Source organism: Eutrigla gurnardus, assembly GCF_963514095.1.
Source record: "Eutrigla gurnardus genome assembly, chromosome: 16".
NCBI classification, from domain to species: Eukaryota; Metazoa; Chordata; class Actinopteri; order Perciformes; family Triglidae; genus Eutrigla; species Eutrigla gurnardus.
In genome coordinates, this window is record NC_139927.1 from 11,241,401 (window position 1) to 11,264,849 (window position 23,449).

The 23,449-nt window shown below is 41.7% G+C and overlaps 3 protein-coding genes across 3 annotated transcripts in view; all 3 read right to left on the minus strand.

Moving 5' to 3' along the window:
* Positions 1-4,478: 4,478 nt before the first annotated feature.
* slc30a1a (solute carrier family 30 member 1a) lies at positions 4,479-9,558 on the minus strand. Its single transcript, XM_084030500.1, has 2 exons — positions 8,632-9,558; positions 4,479-7,111 (listed from the first exon to the last, which is right to left on the minus strand). Exons 1-2 carry the CDS (start codon positions 9,200-9,202, stop codon positions 6,204-6,206), a joined length of 1,479 nt encoding a protein of 492 aa, XP_083886626.1. The 5' UTR covers positions 9,203-9,558; the 3' UTR covers positions 4,479-6,203.
* Positions 9,559-10,568: 1,010 nt separating this feature from the next.
* On the minus strand, positions 10,569-14,307 carry nek2 (NIMA-related kinase 2). Its single transcript, XM_084030704.1, has 9 exons — positions 13,990-14,307; positions 13,080-13,297; positions 12,687-12,927; positions 12,508-12,590; positions 12,289-12,415; positions 11,958-12,192; positions 11,689-11,743; positions 11,539-11,615; positions 10,569-11,268 (listed from the first exon to the last, which is right to left on the minus strand). Exons 1-9 carry the CDS (start codon positions 14,083-14,085, stop codon positions 11,063-11,065), a joined length of 1,338 nt encoding a protein of 445 aa, XP_083886830.1. The 5' UTR covers positions 14,086-14,307; the 3' UTR covers positions 10,569-11,062.
* A 7,050-nt stretch (positions 14,308-21,357) lies between these two features.
* The window catches only part of lpgat1 (lysophosphatidylglycerol acyltransferase 1), a 37,298-nt gene continuing 35,206 nt past the window's right edge, over positions 21,358-23,449 (minus strand). The window contains exons 7-8 of the mRNA XM_084030575.1: positions 22,792-22,898; positions 21,358-21,679 (exon numbers count right to left, since the gene is read on the minus strand). Of these exons, the coding sequence (XP_083886701.1) occupies positions 21,528-21,679; positions 22,792-22,898 (259 nt within the window). The 3' untranslated portion in view covers positions 21,358-21,527. The remainder of the gene's footprint in view (positions 21,680-22,791; positions 22,899-23,449) is intronic.

The window sequence follows — 23,449 nt, forward strand, 5'->3', positions numbered from 1 at the left end:
CAGTGAGTCTGCTGTTTTCACAGAATTCCTGTTTCCTCACACATCATTGTGATAACGTGTGTGTGTGTGTGTGTGTGTGTGTGTGTGTGTGTGTGTGTGTGTGTGTGTGTGTGTGTGTGTGTGTGTGTGTGTGTGTGTGTGTTTGTGTGTTGTTGTGGGAAAGGATGAGATATGCGTAACAACAGCATTTGTTTACAGATCAATGTGGACCATAAGAATCTGGGAGCTGGAGGAGAAGAAGGACGTCCAGAGTGAGACAGAGCAGCAAACACATGATGTCACAGCCAGAACGAACAGCATTATATATATGACAAGAATCACATTAGAATAATCACTGATCAGGCCTGAGCAAAAAAATAATTGGAACCTTACACAGTTGTTGGAAATTAATGTGTCTCTTGTATATCAAATGTAGATTTGTACATTATTTTTGATTTGCTAATCGAATCTGTTCTTTTATCCGCTGACATAAGCAGACAAACTGAGATTGTCTTCATGAAACGGAAGTTCCTTAAAATACCATGAAGGGGAGAAACGTGTCCAGATCTGGGAATCTCATCTCTGAGGTTCTGTTGGCTCCATCACACTGTGACCTTCAGCTCGCACTGAGGTTGTTTGCAGCTAAGTGTATATTGGTCCAACGACTCTCAACATGTGATGCCACGGGTCTCTCAGTGGCCACAATCCATTCTTTGTGAATTCGCCTTCCTGAGCGCTCAAGTAGCCGATAACAGCTGTTCCAAGAGGCCATCTACAGTATCTTTACTTCATGCAGATTGCATAAGAGGGGGAGAGTGTGAGGTTTTGATCTTCTGTTCTCTCTTATTAGCTATTAGCACTCTCTCCGTCCGCGGGGAACACTCAACCCATGATCAAAGTCTGAGAGTGTTGGCCAGTGAAGGTACAGTACGGGCTATCAGTGAAACATTAACCCCAAGTCGTTTGCACCAACACCTCGTGCTTCCAAGGCCCCGCAGAAACACAAGGTTGGATTTGTCATTTGTTTTTTTTATCATACAGAGAGGAAAGATGACAGCAATCCATTAAGTCCTCCACATCATGAGTGAAGTGTAACTCTGGTGGGTGAAATAAAAGATCAGCGGGCCGAGATAAACTACTCTTTAATATATGATTATTTGGTACACCTAAGTTATCTGAATGGAACTATTTGGGGTAACTTTTTCATTTTAATCCACTACCTAAAGATCATTCTCTTCCATGCCCGATGCTACATTTATAATTCATTTTACAGCCTTACCTTCCTTTCAGATTAATATTTTACATTTGACATGACATGGGATCATAAAGTATTGATTTCATCAGGGAAAGTGTTGTAGGCAGATTACGAGGTGATAACTCTATGAAGTCCCCCCCTTCAACTCAAGGTAGCCTGTGAAGACGAAGCCCCGTCATCATCAGCAGAGAGCTAGTTAACATTCCAGCCTTCCTAATCTCCCTCAGACATGGACAAGTCTTTTGTGGGTACAAACCTGCCATGTGGTCAGATTAGAGGTTTCTGAGAAGACTGTGGGAGACGACGATCCCTTAGAAAAGTTCAGTGAGATTCTCTTCTTTTTTTTTTTTATTTAAAAAAAGTTTTGGATCTCCCTGATGGCAGCTGCTTAGTCAGCATTGATGGCACTAAATGTCAACGGTGTGGCAACATCCAATAGTTCTTGAGACATTTAACTCAGAGTCACAGATGTCAAAGCTCATGATGACAAGTCACCAAAGGTTTCATTCTCTGGGGAAGTGAATGTCAACAAGGTCACCCTGCACTCCACGGTTCGTTCCGTAGGACTAGGAGGGTTATTTAGCCATGGGTTATTTACATAGAATCTGTTTAATTTTATATTCACTATTATTATTTTGTACTATATTATTCTATCTTTGGGTGAAACATTGGAGGACCTGTCTCTGAATAGAGAGAAGCAGTGTGTGGGTCAATATTAAATGCAGATTATAATCTGTGTTACGTAATACTCTATGTCATTCAGTGCAGTTATTGTAGAGTAATAAACGCCCCAAGTTGAATAAAGGAAATAAAAGTGGCATTGAGAAAGGGCAGAATAAGGAAGTGAAACTAAGATCTAGGCCTCATCCTCATTTAACATGTAGAAGAGATTCTGGTTTTCTTTCAGTTCAACTTAAGAAACAAGTGTTTCTTGAGTCTAGGAACGTCTTGGTAAAGGTTTACGCATCAGACAGCTCCTGAACTGCTTGCACTGAGAGTGATTGACCTCGGCAGCAGTGAAATTCCAGCCTGTTGTCTATAAATGGCTCTATATAACATAGTGGGCTCTTTCTCTCTTAAACAAAGCTACAACACTCACTCTCACTGACACTTTCATTCCCCTTATTCAGAACCCAGACAACAAACTGGGACTGTGTCTGAAATCCCCCCTTTACCATCTACTGTATTCATTTTCTAGTTTTATATGATCAGACAAATTATGTGTAAACTAAATGCACTTAAAGAATGTCCGGAGTTGGACACACACACATACACATCAGGGTTGGACTACAGGACCAAAAATAGCCAGCATTTTTTCAGTTATTTGCTTTTTTTGTCGTTGTTAAGTTCAATAAATTCCACCGGATAGGAGAGCCATTAAAGGAATCGGTTCCAACATTAGATCACCCTGTTTTCAGTGAACATTTTACTGGTATGTTCAAAATTGCTTGCCAGATATGCTACTGTAATTAACCTTTGAGTTGATGACACGTGAGGTCAATAACACACGAGGGGCACAAACTGGGGTCAGCATTTGATTGCGTACAGACCCTTTGCTGTCTGCATACAATGGGCCCGCAGTAAAGGTGCAAAGAACACCTGACTTGAACAAAGAGCACAAAAAGACAGCTGGTCCATGCATGAACCTCTTTCTGTTCACATGAAAAGGGAAAGACAGAGAGGAGAGAGCGGCGCGGCAGCACTGAGGAATGCTGGGTAGAGCCCTGTGCTTGTTGCCTTTGGAATGCCCCGGGGCCTCTTACATAAGTCCCGCCAGGCCGGTGGCGGCCGCTCCATCGGACACATTCACATTCAGCAGCCACACCAGGCCGCTCTACACACTCAAGCCATATCCGCTTCTTCTCCCCGCCGAGGAGAGCTGTGAAATGCTGTAAATGTGGTCTTAATGTAATCGTAGCATGACACACCACATCTCACCCACACACATTTACTCGTTACCATGATTACGAGTGAGCGAGTCCAAGGTTTAACAGCTGGACAGAGGACACAAGCCACGAACATCCTGTTGACTTTACATACAATCTTGTTCGTCTTGGTTTTCAGTGACAGTTTGATTTAAGCTTCCTCAGCACTTTTTTTTTAGTCGGGGGGGGATTCATCTTTTTTTCTATGTTCCATCCTATTTTCAGGAGCCAACACTGTCACTAATTACACCCCCTGAATAAATATCACCCAATTCTGTTTGAAAAATGATAAAGTGATCGCAGAAAGAAGCAGACAAAAAGGCTTGAATCATGTATCCATGACATCAAAGTGATTCAGCAGCTAAAACCGGTATTAAAAAATACAAAATAAATAGAAGCTAAAGCCTACAGGTCACAGTGTAAAAGTAAACCACCACATCACCTGGAAAATCAAGACAATGAAATTAAGGAACACTGTTCTTGTTACAATCAATTAAAAAAAGAAAAGCAGCATGTATACATTCACCTAGCATAGAAGTGCTAACGCTATTTAATGAGGCGCTAATGTTAGCTCCGTAGGTTTCCATGAAACATCTACAGTATGACGTAGAAAATCTGAAACAAGTTTACAGAGTTTTTTTTTAACTAATTTACTGACAGTTATGTCTACCAGATTATGTCTTTAGGCACATTAAACAGCACTTGGACTTTTACAGGAAACTGGAATGTAGGCTGTGTGAGTAGAAGTTATGCCGAACCTGTGCACAACCCCTGCTTCTTTAAACCTAAATCTCCTCTTTAATCTCTTCACACTTCATTGGCTAGAGTGGATTTAATAGGCAAAAGTCAAATACAGATCAAAGTTTGGATCATTCAAAAAACCTAATCATGGAGGACAAGTTCCCATTTCTCACCATCCTTCCCTGTCGCTTTTAGGGATTCATTTAAAAATGCTCCTCTTGACATATGAACATATTAATAGTTCAGTATTTATTCAGTGTAATAAATCAACTATCTTGAACCTTCAACACATAGCCTACAGCCGAGGACAGTGTGACACAACAAGCCTCTGGATAGAGGTGTGATAAAGGGCCTCCATCCCTCAGGAAGACACCCAGACTGAAAAACTACAAACATGGCAGTCACATAATTTAGTGTCTCTCCGTGGTAATTTTTTTCACATTTATATTTCTGACAATGTGTTTCTTGTCGCTTTGTGGACATCGGTTGTTTCTTTAAACTAACTTAAACAATATCATTCATTTATTTGTGACCGAAAGGTTTAAAGTATTAAGTAAAAAATAAGGCAACGGACAAAATTTGGGTTCATCAACTGTCCCAAACAGTCATATTTTTTTTTTTATTTCACAATGACACATTGGACAGGTACTGTAGATATAGAGTATATCAAAACACATCAGTTGACATGTCATATCTAAAATTAAAAAAAACACGTTTTCAATTTGCACGTAGAGCTCAAAGTCATAAAAGACAGAATAAAAGTGACCAAACATGGAGAACGCGTCAAAATACATTTCCCAGCACATATTTCTATATTGCATACACATTAACTCGGGAGTGGAAATCTGAAACACATCGATAGGTCACCATTAAACGATATCTGTGGTGACGAGGGAAAATCCATCACTTTCAAAGGCCACTATATGGACTTCAATTCGGTAAAAACAGCCTGCTCAGCTGTCAAAGCAGAGGATAGAAAAGCTATAAGACGAGTCATTCCCTACACCCTTATGAATGATGTTGGGGGATACCAGCAGGTGCTGGTAAGCAGCAACCTGTGCTCCACGCGGAGCTCCTGAAAGTCAGACAGCATTTCTCAGTTTGGTCATGCAAACACAGAAAAAACGTCCTGGAAATATAAAAACTCTCTCAGCATGGATTGTGACATGATGCTGAACACATTCATGAGCATTTTTGAATGAAAATCAACAGCCATCACCAGAAAGCTTTCCAGTACATCTTCATACAGGGAATAGTGTTCATTGAATCGCATACAGTGCTCATTTCTTCACAACACACCGAACCCTCTGGCTTGCAAGGCATCAAATTTATGAATAAACATCTAGGTGACTGTGTCAATGCAAGAAATCCTGTTACACTGTGTCAACTACTTAGTGCTAGACCCACAGCAGTTTTTTTGTATTTAAAAAGGCAAGGTGAGAGGTGTCGATACGGCTTCTGCATCCAACTAATGACTGCAAGTAAAACTGAGTCATGGCCAGAGAAATGTCAGAGAAATAAAACCAATATAAAATGTCACATTTGAAAAAACTGACTACAGCATAGATGGTCTGTCAAAAGATGAGACAGAAAAATTGCAAAAATGTTTCCATCCTCCAAACTAAATATTACAAACAGCATTTACAGAGAGAAATATATCCTTTCTAATAACTTAAAATACTTAAATTATTATACAATACTCTTCCATTTGGGGCCAGAGGGTAAGAAAATAGATCTGCTCAAAGCCTACACAGAAAACAAAAAGGTATACTCTTTGCCAGCAGGTCCAAAGGCTAAACAACATAACCTATTGATGTGTGTGTCCTTTTGGAGGAGAGGGCTTCTCTCAGATATTCTGTCCTGCAGTGAGAAGCTTTTTGCCCAGAAACACCATGGGACGGGATGACACATCACAACACGGTGCTAATGGGGGACACTCATGCAGGCCTCGCTCCAGCCCCTGGAGGAGATAAGGTCAGTGAACCCCAACATGCATCGCCACCATACTGCCAGGGCAACAAAAGAAGAGCCGACTGACAGAGGAGAGGCAGGCAGGGGGTGGAAATAGGTATACAAAGAGAGGAAAGATGACAAGAATGATGCAAATTCATGAACCAAGAGGGTTTTGGGAGGGTGTTTCAGCTATAACAGGGGACAATGACAGAATAAAAGCTACAGAAAATGATCTCTCGTTAGGGCCACGACAGAGTCATGGGTGAAAAAGAGAACGTCCATGACAATGGTGATTATACTCTGGTATGGTGGTTTTCCAGCTCCTCCTCCGTTTCTCTATCCCAACCATCTCACAGAGACGACTCCACCTCTCTAGTGACGGTGATCTCGGCCTCTGACCGAGGGCACACCAGAACACCTGCGGCCTGCTCCGACGTCTCACTGATCACCTCCAGGCCTGAAGCGGCGGGCGCTTTGCAGTCACTGCCGGCCTTCTTATCAGAGCCCGTGTTCTGTTTGTCTGCAGAGCCGCAGCACAGTTTGGGAGCACACTGAGTCCGACAGGAGAGCTCACAGAGGGAGTCTCGAGACTCCGAGTTGAACGTGACAAACTCAGGCTGGATTGTGGTGGCGTGGATGCCCTCGTCGTGGAAGAAGTCCTTGATGCGCTTGGCCACTTCCATGTAAGATGTGTGGTCGTGGCACTTGATGTGTGCCGTGGCGATGATGCGACTGCCAGCCAGCTGCCAAATATGTAGCTCGTGGATGGCCAGGACGCCTTCCAGACCTAGCAGACGCTCGTTGAGCCGGTGTATGTTGATCTGCTTCGGCACGGTCTGCAGCAGGATGAGGGCCGACTCTTTAAGCAGCGGGTAGGTAGTATAGAGCAGGATGCCCACCATGATGATGCAGAGTGTAGGATCCAGATAGAGAACCCAGCAAGGACCGGCAAACTTCATGTCCAACATAGTGGGACCTTCCAGCAGGTCAACAAGCGTGTGATTGACATGCTGGTGGTCTGTGGTGTGGCTGTTGATACACGGGTTCACACACGTCTCACCTTCGATGCAGGGCTGCCATACAAAGGTAAATATCACAGCATTGATCACCACAATGACGGAGCCAAGGGCATCACCCAACACATGCAGGAAGACCCCACGCATGTTTAGCTGCGCTGCCGCGTCGTGTTCATGGTCCATCTCCTCATAGCGGGTGTTGCCGTTCATCTGCACATCTGTGCTGTCTTTACAGCTGATTTCTGTAGATTAAAAACAAAGGTTAGCCGAGTTAACAAGACCTCGAAGTGAACCTTTAATAATCAGCTGGACTTTGCCACTGAGATACTAATACAGCATTCAAATAAGATATCAAGACAACACAGAAACCCTAACAAAAACTGAAATTTTACATTTAGAAATTACAGATGGAAAAAACGTCCACTGCTGTACCAAAACAACGCTGTAATAAATTAGACAGAAGTAACGAGATTCCAATAAGATGCCTTTAGTTGCCGGCAGTTGCTCAACTGCTGACTTACATCATTTGGGGTCAAAGCACAAGCCCATTTGAAACTTGAAAGTAAAAGCCAGAATTCAGCCTGTGATGTTATCAGGTGAAACGTGTTGGAGCTGCTCCCTTAAAAACTCAAGAGGGGGATGACTATGGGCAATTTACTAAGACATTCAGCCCATTATGTTGACAGTGATTTTTTCCCCTCTTCCCACCAATACTCTCGCTTTCACCTTGGAAAACAATGAGTGACTGGCTGTGCTATAACCCGTCGTGGCTGCAAAGAAGAGAAACATATCAAACAGGATATTCCCAGCATGTGGGACCCTAAATGGCACAAAACCCCAAATAATTCACATCACACAAATTCAGTTAGTAATCGCTCTGAGGGGATGGCACCTGAGCTATGGCTGCTCTCTCCAATCCCAGGACGCCACCGGGTCATTCATCAATGGTTAATGGTGTAGCTAGGGCTGTCGACTCCACGATTACACTGATGTATGACCCGGTAGCCATTTGTGCGGGGTGTGTGTGTGTGTGTGTGGGGGGGGGGGGGGATAGTCTCCACTTATTGAAACCGGCAGGGCGTAATAGTGTGTGTGTGTGTGTGTGTGTGTGTGTGTGTGTGTGTGTGTGTGTGTGTGTGTGTGGGGGTTTCTATATGGTTCAACGATCCAGTGGACAATGATTTTGGGGTGGTTCTCTGGTGTTTTGGGTTGTTGGTTTGTAGTTTGAGAAATTGTGAGCAGTAAAAATAATGCATGAGAGTTCCAGGAATTTTGATCATGACACACTTACACGTTTTAACTTGTCAAAAACAGGATGTATGTTGGCTGAGACAGTCTGGCAACAGCTTCTAGACATCTTTATTTAATAGCCACGTGATAGTGGTCAGTTTAAAAAAAAAAACTGAAACCTAGGCAGTTTCCGTCAATGAAGCTGGCCACGTTTCTGGGGATGGAGTAACCCCCACCAATAGATATCTGGTAAAAAACACTGTTTGTCATTTTACAAATACCACTCGGTAGAAGTAACAATATGGATTAGTCACACGGACAGGGTCCTCGGGGTATAATGAAGATATAAGCGTGTACTGGTATGCAATCAGGGCTGCTAACAATGGAGACAGTCTGGCACATGCTGTCAGCTTCAACGTGGAACACAATGATGCTGGACTTGCTGGGTTTAACATTAAATTGCATCATTGTTTTTCTCTAAAAAAAAAAAAAAGATCATGGCTACCGTTCAGTGAAAAGTATCGATACGTACCAGTTCTCGGCCTCGCGTCTCCCGGGCTGTTGTGGTTTCCCACCAAGTTGTTGGTCTCCTCTCCAGAAGACCCATTGCCAGCCTGCGACTTGCCGGCTTTACCCCTCTTGTTCTTGTGTCCATGAGAGTGACCTCCGTGAGAGTGCCCGTGGCCTCCGCCGGCGTGCCCGTGGAACAGGCAGAGCCCGAGCAGGTTGACCAGGAGCCCCGCGGCACCGACTCCGGCGACCATCAAGGGACTCTCGATCTCATGGGGCTCGGTGAAACGCTCGACCGCCTCCAGGACGATGGTGAAGCACAGCGCCGTGAGGAAGACGGCGTTGACCAGAGCTCCCATCACCTCCGCTCGGATCCAGCCGAAGGTGTTTTTGTTGGTCGCGTGGGTTTTCTCGGCGAATCGCACCGCGACCAAAGCCACGACCAACGCAATAACGTCCGACAACATATGAAAAGAGTCCGACAGCATTGATAGAGATGCGGTCATCCGACTGACCACCACTTCCACGATAAAAAACACAAACGTCAATGAGAGCATGCATAGCAGCCGGGCACGATTAGGCTCGCAAGCCATTTTCCCTTCCTTGCAATCCTTCGTCTAGTCAAGTTTCGAGTTAACGTTCGGTAAACGTTTCACCTCGTCGTCTAACGAGTTCAGGACATCAGCTAGCTAGCTCTCTGGTTTAACACAGCAACAAGCTAACGACTTACGTTAAGCTAGCTGGCTCCCTGAGACAATACGATCGATGCTAACAGCGTCTTTACACTCTGCTGTTATCCAGCGACGGCAGCATCAATCGGCTCGATCCGAAGACAAACACAGGTCGAATTTATCCGGCAAATAATTCTAGTAGCCGTGTGAATAGACCGCGGTCGGTACCAGTAAATTCCAGATGTTTGCCGACGAGCTCCGGTTTGCAGACGGCTGAAACTTTGCACCCGAGCCGGTAAACTTTCCACACGGAACACGGCACCACGAGGACACGCCCAGGACGATTCTTATTGGCGGTGAGGACACAGGATTTAATCTGATTGGTAGAATTGTGCAACTCTCCCGAGTAGGCGGAGTGAACCAACGAGACAACAACGGTTGCTACGCACGCTAACCGCAACTGTAATCTCGCGATGACTAATTTGTATCTGTAAATCTATGGACTCTCGGTACTTATATCAGAAAACCTCTACTTTTAACATACATTTTTGTAAACAGGGAAGAATACTAGCCCTTTTTCCTTATTCACCTTTTTAATTGATGTGTTTTGAGTGGATCTTATCACTGAACATGATGCAATCAAAGACAAAGGATACAATATTTAAATATATCACCATTTAAATATATGTCTGTTTAAATACTGTCTTGCCTTTGTATTAATCGTGGTTTTGGTCTGCGTTACATACTCCCTTATACTTGTTTTATTGTTAAGAGCATGATTTTTTATTTTGACATTGTGATAGTTAAGCTCCCCTACAAGTGCTTGTGTTAAAATACAAAAAGATAGACGTTTTTAATGATATTAAACCAAACGTAGCATCTTTGATATAAAAACTATTTGGAAGTTAGTAGATATACCTTTCATGTTACAATCGAATCCTTTTTGTCCGTTTTATTTAATCAACTGCAATTTGGTTGTCTGCTATTGAACAAAGCCATAATATAATGCAAATGTCCCTTTTAATTATACCCTCTAATCTGCTTTAATCAAGAGTAATGTGACGGCCTATTGCTGTGTTGCCTGTGATCATTGGCGTAAATCTCCATTCATTTTTCATTGGAAACTGATGACCCCTTGTGGGAGCAATCTGTCTAATTAAAACACTGGTCTATTTGTAGTATAATTTTAATTCAAAACAAATTTGTTTTGAGTAATTGTTTTGACAAACTTTGTATAAAGCATGTATGTATGCACAGTAAATATACTTTACTATACATACTAAGCATACAAAATGTAATTTAAGACAAAGCCTATTGTTTAATAATTTTTCACTACAGTTAGTTTTAAATTAGGAAATGTAACTTGAAAACATCAATTTGTAATCATTCATTCTGCATAGTTAAAATGTTCATTGCAAGGACATTTCCAGTTGTTCTTCATATATACTATTTTCACTCTTGTCAAAACTACACAATACTTTATGTTTTGTTTAAGATACAACACAAATAAGCTGCCCTTTTATTTACATTTCTAAGCAGCTCATGAGGAAATACAATACATTCACAATGACGACAGCTGTCTATGAAATAAACACATCTGAACATCAAACTGTCAAACTAAATACAATCTCACACCACAAAGCTAGCAGTAACATGCCCTGGATTGAATCATTCGGATTCACCATCACAGCTTTTGATTTATCAAATAAATAAAGCTTAATTTACATCGTTATGACTCCAAGACTTCAGAAGTTGTCACATCATAAAGTGGTATTTGTATGATCAGCGGATGCCAAGCATCTGCCTGCTCTTGAACTGACACGTCTTCTCCACTTCCTTTAGTGTTTGAGCGCGCAGATTGGCTGCCTGCAGCCGCCTCAAAATGAGCTCCTGGGAAGTCACACTCTGACGACCATCCAGCCGCTGGTTCTCTTTGCTCTCACCGGCAAAGTGGACCTTCTTCTTGCCAGGGGAGAGCTTCTCCACATCTAGGACCAAACAGTAAGGAATCACTGATTAACAAAGAAACTTTATATAATAACGGCAAGGCTTTGCAATCCAACACGGCAGCTAATTTTCAGATCTCCAGGTGTATAAAGATTCTTTATTGGCGTATAAGAACATAATTTACATGATTAAAAGTTATAAATAATAATTTAAGTCATCCACATTCCAAACAAAAGCATGAACCCATAAAAACATTGCTCATTTCTCGTCTCTGATCAGTAAGTCCAGTGGTCTTCGTCCAATTCCCATACCTATGTCTTTGCCATAGATCGGTGCACGGCTCCTCTGCTGCTGTAGATGGTTGTACGTCTTCAGTAAACTCTCTGCTCTGTAACAGATAAGGATGAAGAGTTGGCAAAATACGAGATATATGGATTGTTTTCTAAGAAAAAACAAATTACCTTGCAAGCTTCTCTTTTGACAGTTGCTCACGAACACAAAGCTCCTGCTCTCTTTCTGCGATGAAGGGACAATAAAAGAGACCTTTATTTTTGGAATTTGTAGAACTTACACACCATGTGACAGTTGAGACACAGACACAATATCAATGCAATACTATTTACACCTAAGGATTATTAAAACAGTTTTTTTTTTTTTACAAAATGTTTTTCGGAGTTGTGACACAGATGTGAGTCTGTGTTGCATAAAGGGGAATTAAAATAAGTCTTACGCTCCAGCCTCTCTTCACGTTCCTTCAGTGCCTTTTCCCGGTCTCGCAGCGCCTGTTCCCTGACTCTGAGCTCTGCAGCAGAGGCTGGTGTCACTTCAGCCGGCTTGTTAGGGAGACAATCAGAGTCTGTAGATCTCTTTTGGAGTCGCAACTGTGCCACCCTCTGCTCCTCGGCAACAGCGTGAGCCAACAGGCTGCTCTGGAGAATAGCCTCGACAGAGGGCCTCAGATAGTCCTGCCAACAGGGAAACATTACTGGCCTGCCTATGTAAAAAAACAGCTGGTAGTACAAAGTCAAGTTTCTGGCAAAAAAAAATATTCATTTTCTAACCTTTAGGTTGAGCATTTTGCAGAGTAAGGTGTTCAGTTGCTCAGAGAATCGGTAAGGGATTCTTTTGAACTTCCCCTCTCTGATCTTTTCTGCCAGCTCTTTTTGGTTGTAAGCAGTAAACGGAGGGCTAAAGAGAGGGAATGCAGGGAACATGCCAGATTCACAGTCAGCAAACCGCCTGATGGGTAAAATCAGCTCAAGCAGAGTTAGAAAACTTACGATAATGCACACAGTTCATACAGCAAACATCCCAGTGACCAAATATCTGATTTCTCATTGTATGACATCCGGTCTATTTGTTCCTAAAAGATAGAGAAAAAAACATAATCAGAGATAGTATTCCTGAAAAGGGTAGACTGGGAAGAAACACCTCAGCACAGCGGGATCAAGCAACTCACTGGAGACATGTAGTAAGGTGTCCCAACAAATGTCTTTGCAAAACTGGTGTCATGGTTCAGGATCCTTGCAAGGCCAAAGTCTCCGAGCTTCACATTCTGTCTGATGTCGAGGAAGATGTTGGCTGGTTTCAGGTCTCGATGAAGAACCGTCGCCCTGCCATCACTGCGTCTATGACACTCCTTCAGGGCCAACGTGAGCTGTGCCATGACCCGCAAGACGAACTGCTCCTCTAAATAACGCCTGCCAGGGTAAAAAGAAACTCTTAACTCTGCAAATACTGTAAAGAAGCACAGATGTAGAGTGGAGGGAAACATAACTTGCATAATTTAGAATGCACATCAACGCACAACCGCCAGTGTATTATGTATTTAAAGACTAAGGGCCATAGTCACCTTTCCTTGATGCACTTGGTGATGAGGCTGGACAGGTCCCCACCCTCGCAGTACTCCATCACAATGTACAGTGTGGCATTAGCCCGGTCTATGATGCGGTCGTGGTACCTTACGATGTTTGGGTGCTTGAGCTCCCTCAGGAGGTTCACCTCCGACACCAGCATCTGCTTTTCACTCTCCGCCATGGTGCCGTAGTCCAGTTCCTTCCATACGAGGATCTACAAAACAAAAGTACCGGTAGGTTTAATTACATGCATCCATTTATGATGCATTGTAATTTGTTTATTACTGTATTAAGCAATGGTGCATTTTAATACTCACATTAAACTTTTAAGTAAGCTAGAGATTGTATTTCTCGTTTCAACAGTTACATAGTCTTGCTTTAAACATATTACACTGTTGCATTTCAGCATTTTTATTTCTCAGACACTGAAATAACTAATTTGAATTCTTTTAGAATAATCTATTCAGCTGTATGATATTAACCCGGAAGGAAAAGCCACCATAACCTTTTCAATTAATTGACTTAACCATCAACACCTGTGGGTTTCCTTACTTCAGATATGTTTCGTTTTGGTAAATAATTTAAGAAGTCATGTAATAAATCAGCACCTACTAAAATATTGTGTTTAAGTGCTAACAAAATATCTATTTTTCTGTTTCTGGACGGTGTTTTCGGTTTAGGTTGTACTAAAACATTAATACGAGTTAAATACTTCCCGTTTGAAGTGCCTGAAGCAACACATCCGGTACAGAACACGACTTTAGTAAGTTAACCAGTATACCTTAACGTTTTTATCGAGTAAGGCAAACTGACGGTCTCGTGACTCCCGGGCAGGTTAACGTTAGCTAACGGGTGGGAGCTGGTTTTGCGTGCAAACAACAAAAACAACGTGTGAACGTTACTCACTTTCCCGTCACATGTCCGTCTGATTTTCTGGCATTTTCCGTAGGAACCTGTGCCTATCGTGAACAACACCTCGTAATCCTCAACACGGGATGGCATCTCACTTACTCAACCGAATCGTTAACACATTAAATTACCAGATTTAAGCTAACAGCAACTTAGCGTTCACGTTAACTTAGATTCGGTTGTTAAACATAGTTAAGCCAAGCGACTTCCGAACGGTCTCCAACTTCACTCTCGTGTCTTTGTTCCCTATGAAGACGCTCAAACAGACCAAATGTTTGGCTTTTGTTTTCTACGCTTGTTCTTCACTCTTGTGTTTTGCGGTTAACAACCAGGAAGCGTTTTCCTCTCGGTTTAAATTGGTGCCCGAATGCTTTATCGTGATTGGCCAGCTCTTTTCCGCAGGGCGACTCCTGATTGGCCAGGGAGAAGCTCAACGTTCGTGAGGTTGCTTGGGCGCCGGAAACCCGCGAGAGTAGAGCGGGTAGAAGGTAGGCGCGCGTCTGTCCACAGGGTGGCGCAAAAAGCGCAGTCAAGTCAAAGCCGTGCTTCCACGTAACAGCAAATTATACTCATTAAATTATTTAGGGAAAATGAAAATGAAGAAGGTAGTTTGATAAAAAAAAACAAAAAAACAGACGGTTTCACTGGAATGTAATACTTGGCCATATTTGGACAGCTTCATCAACTGTTTGTAATGACCACTGCCCTGAACAGCAAGTCAACAGGTCACCTTCAACAATGTCTGCATTTGCATTATGGACCTGGCAAAGATTATCACAGCATTTTCTCTTACATTGATTAAATGTGTTTTTATTGTCTTAGGTTATTTTTCCAGACAGGCCTTAAAAAATAAATAAGAGTAGCTGTTAGCTGTTAAACTAAACCATGTTTGGTTCAATTTAAGGCCTACTGACACATGTTTTCATCATAGTGTTAAATGTGGAGTAGACCTCTCGAGAGCCCTATCTTGAGGAGTACTGGGGGACTTTGGTTTTCCTCAACACCTTTTCCTAAAAGTAGCTGTCTAGAAAGTAAATGAAGCAAGGGTAAAAATAACTAACTGAAAATATCCAAAGACCAAGTGAAATTTGAACATATTCTCAACAGAAATGAACACACCGTCCCTGTATGATGGATAAGCCCACAAATAGCTGCGGTAAAAATGATTTTTTTATTGCAAAAACTAAAGTCTGTGACACTACCTGATGTGTTCCTCAGGGTCTTGTTCTCCTCGCAGCGTTAATCCCCAATTATTCCTGAACACACATAAAGGTCAACGGGGGAAAAGCAGCCATTTTTGAGACATTCCTTTCGGCAATGTTATATTAAACCTTACAAACCAAACATTAACTGACAGATTGTTTGATTGCAAAACAATGTTTACTGACAGCACAAGTCAAATATGATTTATTTTATATTCATACAGCCCTTTTTTAGATAGTTTTCTCCCTATATGTTGTAAGTTTTGTGAACACCCACATATCCATTTAAAGTTTCAACAACTTTCTATTTTTGTCTCCATAAGCTTACGTCTCTATTGGCCACATTTAATCAATTATGTGTCTTTGTTGCCTTTACATATGGGTCATATAGTTGAAACACTGAGATCAAACTGATTCGGTCTGGTCATTGCCTGTAGTTACATCATTTACATTTTCCCTTACATTCCTGATTCCCTGACACCCATTTTTAAAATGCCTTTTGATATTATTGCAAGCATGCGTAATGGAAGCACGACTACAGCGAATCCTGTGAAGCAGCAGAGATGATTTTTTTTTTTATGTCATTACAAGTAAACTTTGATGTGTGATCCCTTTCCGAGACAAATGCAAGTCTCGTGTCACTGGGGGAGCTTCACTTAACTGTCGGCGCCCATCATTCTGCTCTCTGCTGCCAGTAGCTACAACACGCCGACGAACCACACCACCACACAGAGAGAGCGACCAGACCGGTCTGTCACAGTCTGCCTCTGAAAAGGTCACTCCTACAAAGAGCTGGAGGAGTTTGGACAACAGCCAGGAACAGTGGAGGAAGGGGAGGGAGGGCGGAGCGGGAAACTGACGGCTCATAAACCAACAGAGACAGTCAGGTGGCCCGAGGTCGCTCCGACGTCAGCCACCCCCCATTTTAAAGGCAAGGAGCTGATATGCAGCGACATCACACAGTGACCTCCTCACCTCTGCCGGGGCGACTGGGATGCTCTAATAGGGCTTCATGCTGCTTGTTTTGTCTTTTTGGGTGCAGTTTCACCCAAAGAGCCTCAAGATAACACATGAAGGGGACTTTTATTAAATACACTCAACTGGATGCTTTCTTTTCATTACCCTTATATTAGGATTATCAAAGCAAGAGTTTGGCATTTTGGGAAATGCTCTTATTTGCTTTATTAGAGATTTAGATGAGAAGATTAGCTCAGTTTAGCATACAGACTGGAAATATAGGGCTTGTCTGAAGGTAACAAAATCCACCTACCATCAGCACCTCTAAAGCTCACCAATTAACAGTTACATTACAATGTGTTTAATTTGTACAAAACAAAGTGCCGGACAGTTATAACAATTTACCGGTATGTAATTTCATTAATGCACAGAGGTTTATACTGAGAGACTTTGACTCTGGTTATTCTTTAAGCACCACAAATGAAATTCTGTTTGGGCAGACATCACAGAGACATCTATTTCGTTTCTGTGTGGTTTGGGTACCTCTTCTGCTATTCATATTAAACTTGCACTTCATCCCTTTACATCAAAATCCACGTGTTTCTTTACCTGCACCCGAGAGATATAACACATGGAGTCACAGGACCTGTTGACACACGTAGCATTTGAATGAGGTGCATGTGATCCCAACAACACCGGGGCGTCCTACCAGCCATGGTCAGGGGCCCCAGAGGCTCCCAGACACCTACTGCAGTGACATTCGGCCCTCCCTTTCCACAGCTGGATGTTTTTAGTGCTTGCTGACTCAAGGGACGCTGCTACCACCAGCGATCGTGAGGGAGCAGGCATCAAAGCGTGACATTAAAGACCTTGGGGAGCACGTACCTGTGAAACAGTTCATTGCAGGTGTCCGAGGAGGAACAGTGGTACTTCTGCAGAGGACAAAACATAAAAAGTTCCCCTGGAGACATACTAGTCTGTGTGATGTGGGTGACCTTAGGTGGAGCTGTACTGACGAGTGTCTCAATGCTCCTTCTCAGTCTGGACACGACGCTGAGCAACAGCCATGATGGCTCTTGACCGTTGGTTGACAAAGTTTGTGCATATTTAAGCTAAATTCTTCACCTCACTTTCCTCCCCTCAGTTGTCATGGTTACCTGAAGCGCATGGCTTTTACTGGAGACCCCTTCACATGATATCTCCAACTGATAGTGCTAATGGAAACTCATGACTACATACATTAACTCAAACACCGTACTATAAGAAATTGCTCAATATTGTGGGAAATACTTACTCACTTTTCCCACTCATGTCTGTAGGATAAAGTTAAAATCTGCCAACCACAAAACAATGAAGCTCCACATGAACCAACTATAACAAAATATGGCACTCACATATTTATGCATAGGTGATGATAAATCCTATACAACACAACAAAAGTATTTAGAAATAAGTTCACGTTTTTTACTTGAAGTACATTTTGCTGATAACACTTTGAATGCAGGCCTGAGTACTTCTACAATGAGGTCTTACTACCATTCCCGAAGAGACTTCTAGAATGGCACATCCCTTTATTTCTCTGAATGGGCAGAGTGTGCTCCCCTTTGTCCAACCTCAACATGATCTTTTTTCCACATCGTCCCACCCAGACGTACAGTAGGTTTGTCCCTAGACAGGAAACACCAACAACCTCTGTTGCCAGGGTAAGGAGATCTCTGCAGCCTTGTGCCGAGAGTCCACACAAACACTGGGACTGAGACTGGACGTCACGGCAGAAATCAGAGCGCCGTAATATAAACCAGTGATTGTCAACAGCTGGTGACTGACACCACATTTAAACAACGGGCAGAGGACTGAGCACACATGGGCTTTGGTTACCTGGAGACCGTTCTGAGGCTGGAACTCACTGAAGAAAAAATATGAACGCTGACATTTAAGTTTGCAGACAAAAGATAACACCTTGGACAAGTTAGTCAGAATAGTTTGACATTTAGGGAAACATGATTATTGGGTTCATGTTAGATAATGAGAGTTGATGGGACTCCCTGTATGTTAAAAATGAAGCCAATAGCTTAATGTGACAGTTTGCATACAGACAGGAAGCAGGGAGAAATATCCAACCTGACTCTGTCCACAGGGGGAAAATTAAATAAATAAATAACCCACCTGTAAAAGCTACGTTATGATTTTTTTTAGGTGAACTTTTTCTTGGTTAGCACATAAGCCCCTAAATGTGCTGGAGCCAAAATGTAGTAAAAGTTATCACGACAAGTAAAAAAATATATAACAGAATACATCAATAAATATAATGATAAAATGAAATGCAAAAAAATAATAAATAAAAATAAAAATATATAAATAAAAAGCTTTATACTTTTCCCTTTAACTTCCAAAAAAAAAAAAAAAAAAAAAAAATGCATTTAATTTGTGTTTTACCACAAATCATAATATAATTATTTTATTTTTCTATTGAAATCTTCTTTTATATCTCAGGTCCTTCACATCACACAATATTGACCTTTGATTACCACATTTAACACTGTCCTAAAGCTTATTAGGCTAGCTAATCCTCCCTGCTTGCAGTCTTTATGCTAAGCTAACTGGCTGCAGCTTCATGCATGAAACTGGTCAAAGAAAAGCATTACACTGTTAGGCTCTTTATGATGTTTTATTCCAGCACAAGTCTTTTGTGTTGTAAAATGGCTGTGTAGCTAGGAATTAAAGGAGAAGTACAAAATGGAAAATTACAGACAGCTCTAGTATAATTTGTTTAAATCCCTATTGTGTTTATTTCCTAAAACCACATCTAGGAAAACATTATTTCCCTGCCTTCTTTGGAAACATGGTCAGAAAAAAAAAAAAAAAAAAAAAAAACAAGTGAAAAGGAGAAAATAAAATAAAGATGATGCTTCATTGCAAGTCACTGTCACGATGGAGGGGAATCTGAAAGGGCCACTGGATGAATCACATTTTCACCTACCCAGCCAGGTAGCCCTTTTTGCATTTCACACAGTTCATACCAGCAGTGGCACACAGGCAGGGCAGTAATTGAGTAAAATGCAAATTTTATGCATTTGTTTATGGCGCTGATAATTGCTGCTCCTCTCTAATTTCCTAATCAAAGCAGGCTAAGCAAATTACCTACAACTGACCTTAAAACCACTACACAAATGTATTTGAAAGAAAACAGCTGCATCAATGCAGGGCCCTGCCAGTTTCCCTCGTAAGTGACGAGTGATTCCCTTCCTCACTCGACCTCGTCCAGTTTTTAGCTCAACACCATGGAAAACTTCTTTATAATAAATGTTCGCCAAAAGGGAAGGGGAGGAAACAGCATTACTCGGGATTGTGGTCTACCAGGACATCAGGTAAGGCTTGAAAGTCTAGGTTTTCCCACTAAATCCTGATGATTTAAAATGTACAATGGTACAAGTTTGAAACTGGGCCCATGTGTTGCTGTGCAAATGTTGCGTCAGCCAGCACATGGACGAACAGTAGCTCTAATGTGTTGAAAACACACAACTTCCTGGTCAGGAACTAAAAAAAAAAAACCAAACAAAACAAAAAAAAACAAGGTTAACACTGAGAAGTGGAGGGAAAATGTTTTTTTTTGTCGTTTTTTTTTAAACATTGATATTTTAGAACTAAAATTCTCTGAAATGATCGTGGAACAAAAGAGAAATGCTGCCGTCATTTCCAACAATGAAAACCCTCCCTCAGCTTTGTTATGTACAAGATTTAAAACATACCATGACATGAGGATGACAGTTTCACGTAATTTAAAATGAAAACAAATTTGACCATTTGTGATGAAATTGCCGCCACACTCTGACATCACAGAGCAACACGACATGAATCATAAATATCAAAATGGGGGTGGGGGGGGGAACAAACACACACACTCACTTAGGCAGGTTATGCTGTAAATTTACAGTAATGACACCTATAGTTCTGTAAGCCAAAATCTCTATTTTAGAATGCTGAACATTAGGGTAGCTTTCTATAAAAAATAAAATAAAATAAAAAAAATCACTTTTTTTTCTCCACGTCTTTTCCCCACCTGACGACACTAAGCATATGGCTTAAATATTTGTAAAACTATGTAGTCCAATGGGGGAATAAGAGTCTCGTCTTCTCAGTCTGGCTTGCTGAGATGATCCTTCGACACAGACGTCTACTCTGCTGTGTGTAGCTGCACATGGCTGTGTGTGCACGTGTTTGTGTAAATGCGTACATACGAATGTTGGAGAGCAGAGGGCGAGAGGGGGGGATCCACAAAGAGGGAGTTACTCTTTAGGTGATCGGACTGAAACTCTTGCCCTGCGTGCCACCACTGTTCGTTTTATAAATGATCTTTTAAAAGTAGCACTACGGCACCATCTCTCCCTCCTCCCTTCAACGTCTGACAAAGAAACGATCCTTAAATAAAGCGCCACATCATAGCCACCATTCCTTTAGGCTTTCAGCAGGGCTACCAGTGTAAACATGATCCCCTTTTCTCAGTGAGCTTAGAATACTGTCCCAACAAACGGGAGGGGGTACAGGAAAAGAAGATTCTTTAAAAAAAAAGAAAAGACATCAACAACAAATACAATGGCCATTGTTGTGGAGATATGCAGGTTAAAGGAAGAAAACAAAAGAAATTAAAACATTGACAGCTACCACACAGGAATATTTCCTGGGACAGGAAGCAGTTAGGGCAGTATGGATCCTTAGTGCAATGAAGGCCAGAGGAGCAGCGGGCCGCGCAGCCTCAACGTTCATACAGCTGCTCGCTCTGGAAGGTGTGGCCAGCTGGCTAGTCAGCGGGCTGAAAGAGAGGTCCAGTGGGCTTCATCATCTCTCGCCAGGAAGAAGAACAAGGGCCAACGTTATGCTTCTAGTCACATATATTCACTCACACACACGTGTCCATACATACTTTATACTCTGTAAAACTACTACGGCTAAAGCCTAGGAGGGGAAGAGAGAGTCCGGTCCAGAGCGTCCTCTGGAGGAGTCCTGAGCCTCATTTCGTTCACTTCGGATAAAAAGTTATGTACCTGTGAGCGTCTACGTGTATGAGGACGTGTAAACATCAAAATGTGAGTCGTGACGAGTGCGAGAGATTATTCTGCTAGGCCGTTGGAGCGAGTGTGTCGTGTTAGGATTGTGTGCAAGTTAACTATGCCTGTGACCAGTTTCATATTGTATCGGTATTTGTATTCTGTGTGTGTTTGTGTTCTTCATATGTTTTTTTGTTTCCTGTCAAATCTCTCCACTGTAGTAAATGTACATTCATCCATCGTAGGGGGCAAGTATGACGCTGAGCCACACACCAACTGATCCTGAGGCTTTTCCAGTGGTCCGATAAAGACTCTCGCCTCATCAGCGCACTCAATATAAACAGTAGTAGAGGTACTGGAGGACGCTGTACCAAAAGTAGCCGGAGACAAAAGCAAACAACTGGATAATGCACAGCCACACGGGGTCGAGGGTCATCTGCCGGGAAAGTGCCCCCTTCTGTCCTTCTTGAGAGGGGAATGATCCTGTTGAGGAAGAGAGGAAGAGAGATTAGTCAGCATTTTGCTCTTATGCATATTTAAAATTTGCTCAAACAAGATGTCATGTTTGAAATTAGCAAACATGGTCCTTGGTGTTTGTTTTGACTTGTGTACATATTAATAGGCTGTGATTTCCAATATTTAAAAAAAAGAAAAAAGTTTAGTTTACATTAAATAACAGGTGCACATACATAACAGCGTTTTCCATAAAGGTGATTCATCAAACATGAACAAGAAATCTGGTTTACATGATTGGGATACTAATAATCAAGGTTCAAGGATCTTTGGCCATGACTGCAGGGAACCCTGCATCATCATCATCATCATCATCATCATCGAGTGTGACAGAGAGAGGGAAAGAGTTATTAATAATAACAATAATTTAAATGTTAACATTTTGTTAACAGCTTTGAACTATTCAGTAGAGCCCTAGTTATGGATAGGATCTGGATTATGAGATTAAAGATAAGATAATAATGTTAAATGGGAACATGATGATGTAACATGATGTCACACCAAGCACAGAGAGACATTTAAAAGGGAGCTGTTTGAACAGAGAAATTGCTATTAAATCAAAGCCACACTATATTATAAATGTTTATTCACGTTACTTTAAATGGATTACTTGCAAAAATCGTAAAAGGTAATTTTCAAAACTCCATTAGATGCCGTTCCGTGACGATTGGAATATTAAAAAATAAATAAATAAATAAAATTAAAAAAAAGATAAAGCATCACTGCGACTTAAACAGAAAACTAACACCAAGTGGCCTCCAGAAGTCCAGACACATTGGCATGGACAGGAAGCTGTGCCGAGTCTAGACTGTCTAGTGGTTCGTTAGCAAGCTAGGCTAAGTACCTCCCACTTATTGATTTTCATGTTCATCAGCAATGTAAACAGCTTAGCAGGGATATTGCCTTTTCAGAATAATAATATATTTTGTGCATACTGTATACGCTTAGTGTGTCAGTGCGACAAATATGGTGTAATCAAATATGTTTTTTAGCCTCTTTTGGAAAACAAGAAAGCACGTAATGATATAGTTTATATGTCTATATGAAAAATGACAAACAAACCCACGGAAGGTGAGACAGACCTGTGTTGTAGAAGTGGTTCATCAAATCTTCCTTCTCCACGAACCTCTGATACAACCATTCAGTCAGGGGCTCTGCCTCCACAGGAACCTCTTTTATTGGATACATCCTGAAAGAACAAAGCCAGTGAGAGGAAACACGGAAACAAGGAATACTGAAGTCGCACAAACTGCATTGATCCGTCGTGGAAGTCAAATGGGAATCTATTGCAGACTACGTGTTTGCTGTAGCTTTAGCTTATTTTGGGGAAATGGTTTGGTCACAAACGTGTGGAAAGAGAAAGTACATGTTTGAAAATGTTGATTGCACGTAGTCACGATTGAAAGTTATTTCACCCATCAGGCTATACATTGTTTTTCTAGTAAATTGTTGATCAGAATATGCCCGGTACTGAAAAGAGATAAGAAAACATACTGAAAATAGTTTACATTTGCATGTCTGTGCATTTATATTTACTTTCTAATTGTTTTTTTGTTGTTGTTGTTGTTTTTTTTTTTTTTTACAAATGTTCACTTGATATATGGTGATTCAACAGCGACACGAGTGATTAATAAACTGCATATAAGGACACCAGAAACATCCCCCCGGTAAAGACAAGAAAACTAAAAGCATTTGGTGAATAAAACATGGTGTTTTTTAATTGTTTCCCTTCTATTCATC

Bases quoted from the DNA above. Each gene is read 5' to 3' on its own strand.
- slc30a1a (XM_084030500.1), bottom strand. From the start codon at position 9,202: ATGGCTTGCGAGCCTAATCGTGCCCGGCTGCTATGCATGCTCTCATTG. The intron at 7,112-8,631 runs GTACGTATCGAT...TTTAATCTACAG, and splicing joins AGACGCGAGGCCGAGAACTG to AAATCAGCTGTAAAGACAGC.
- nek2 (XM_084030704.1), bottom strand. From the start codon at position 14,085: ATGCCATCCCGTGTTGAGGATTACGAGGTGTTGTTCACGATAGGCACA. The intron at 12,416-12,507 runs GTAAGTTTTCTA...CCCTCTCTTTAG, and splicing joins TATGAACTGTGTGCATTATC to CCCTCCGTTTACTGCTTACA. The intron at 11,616-11,688 runs GTAATTTGTTTT...TATCTGTTACAG, and splicing joins TCAAAAGAGAAGCTTGCAAG to AGCAGAGAGTTTACTGAAGA.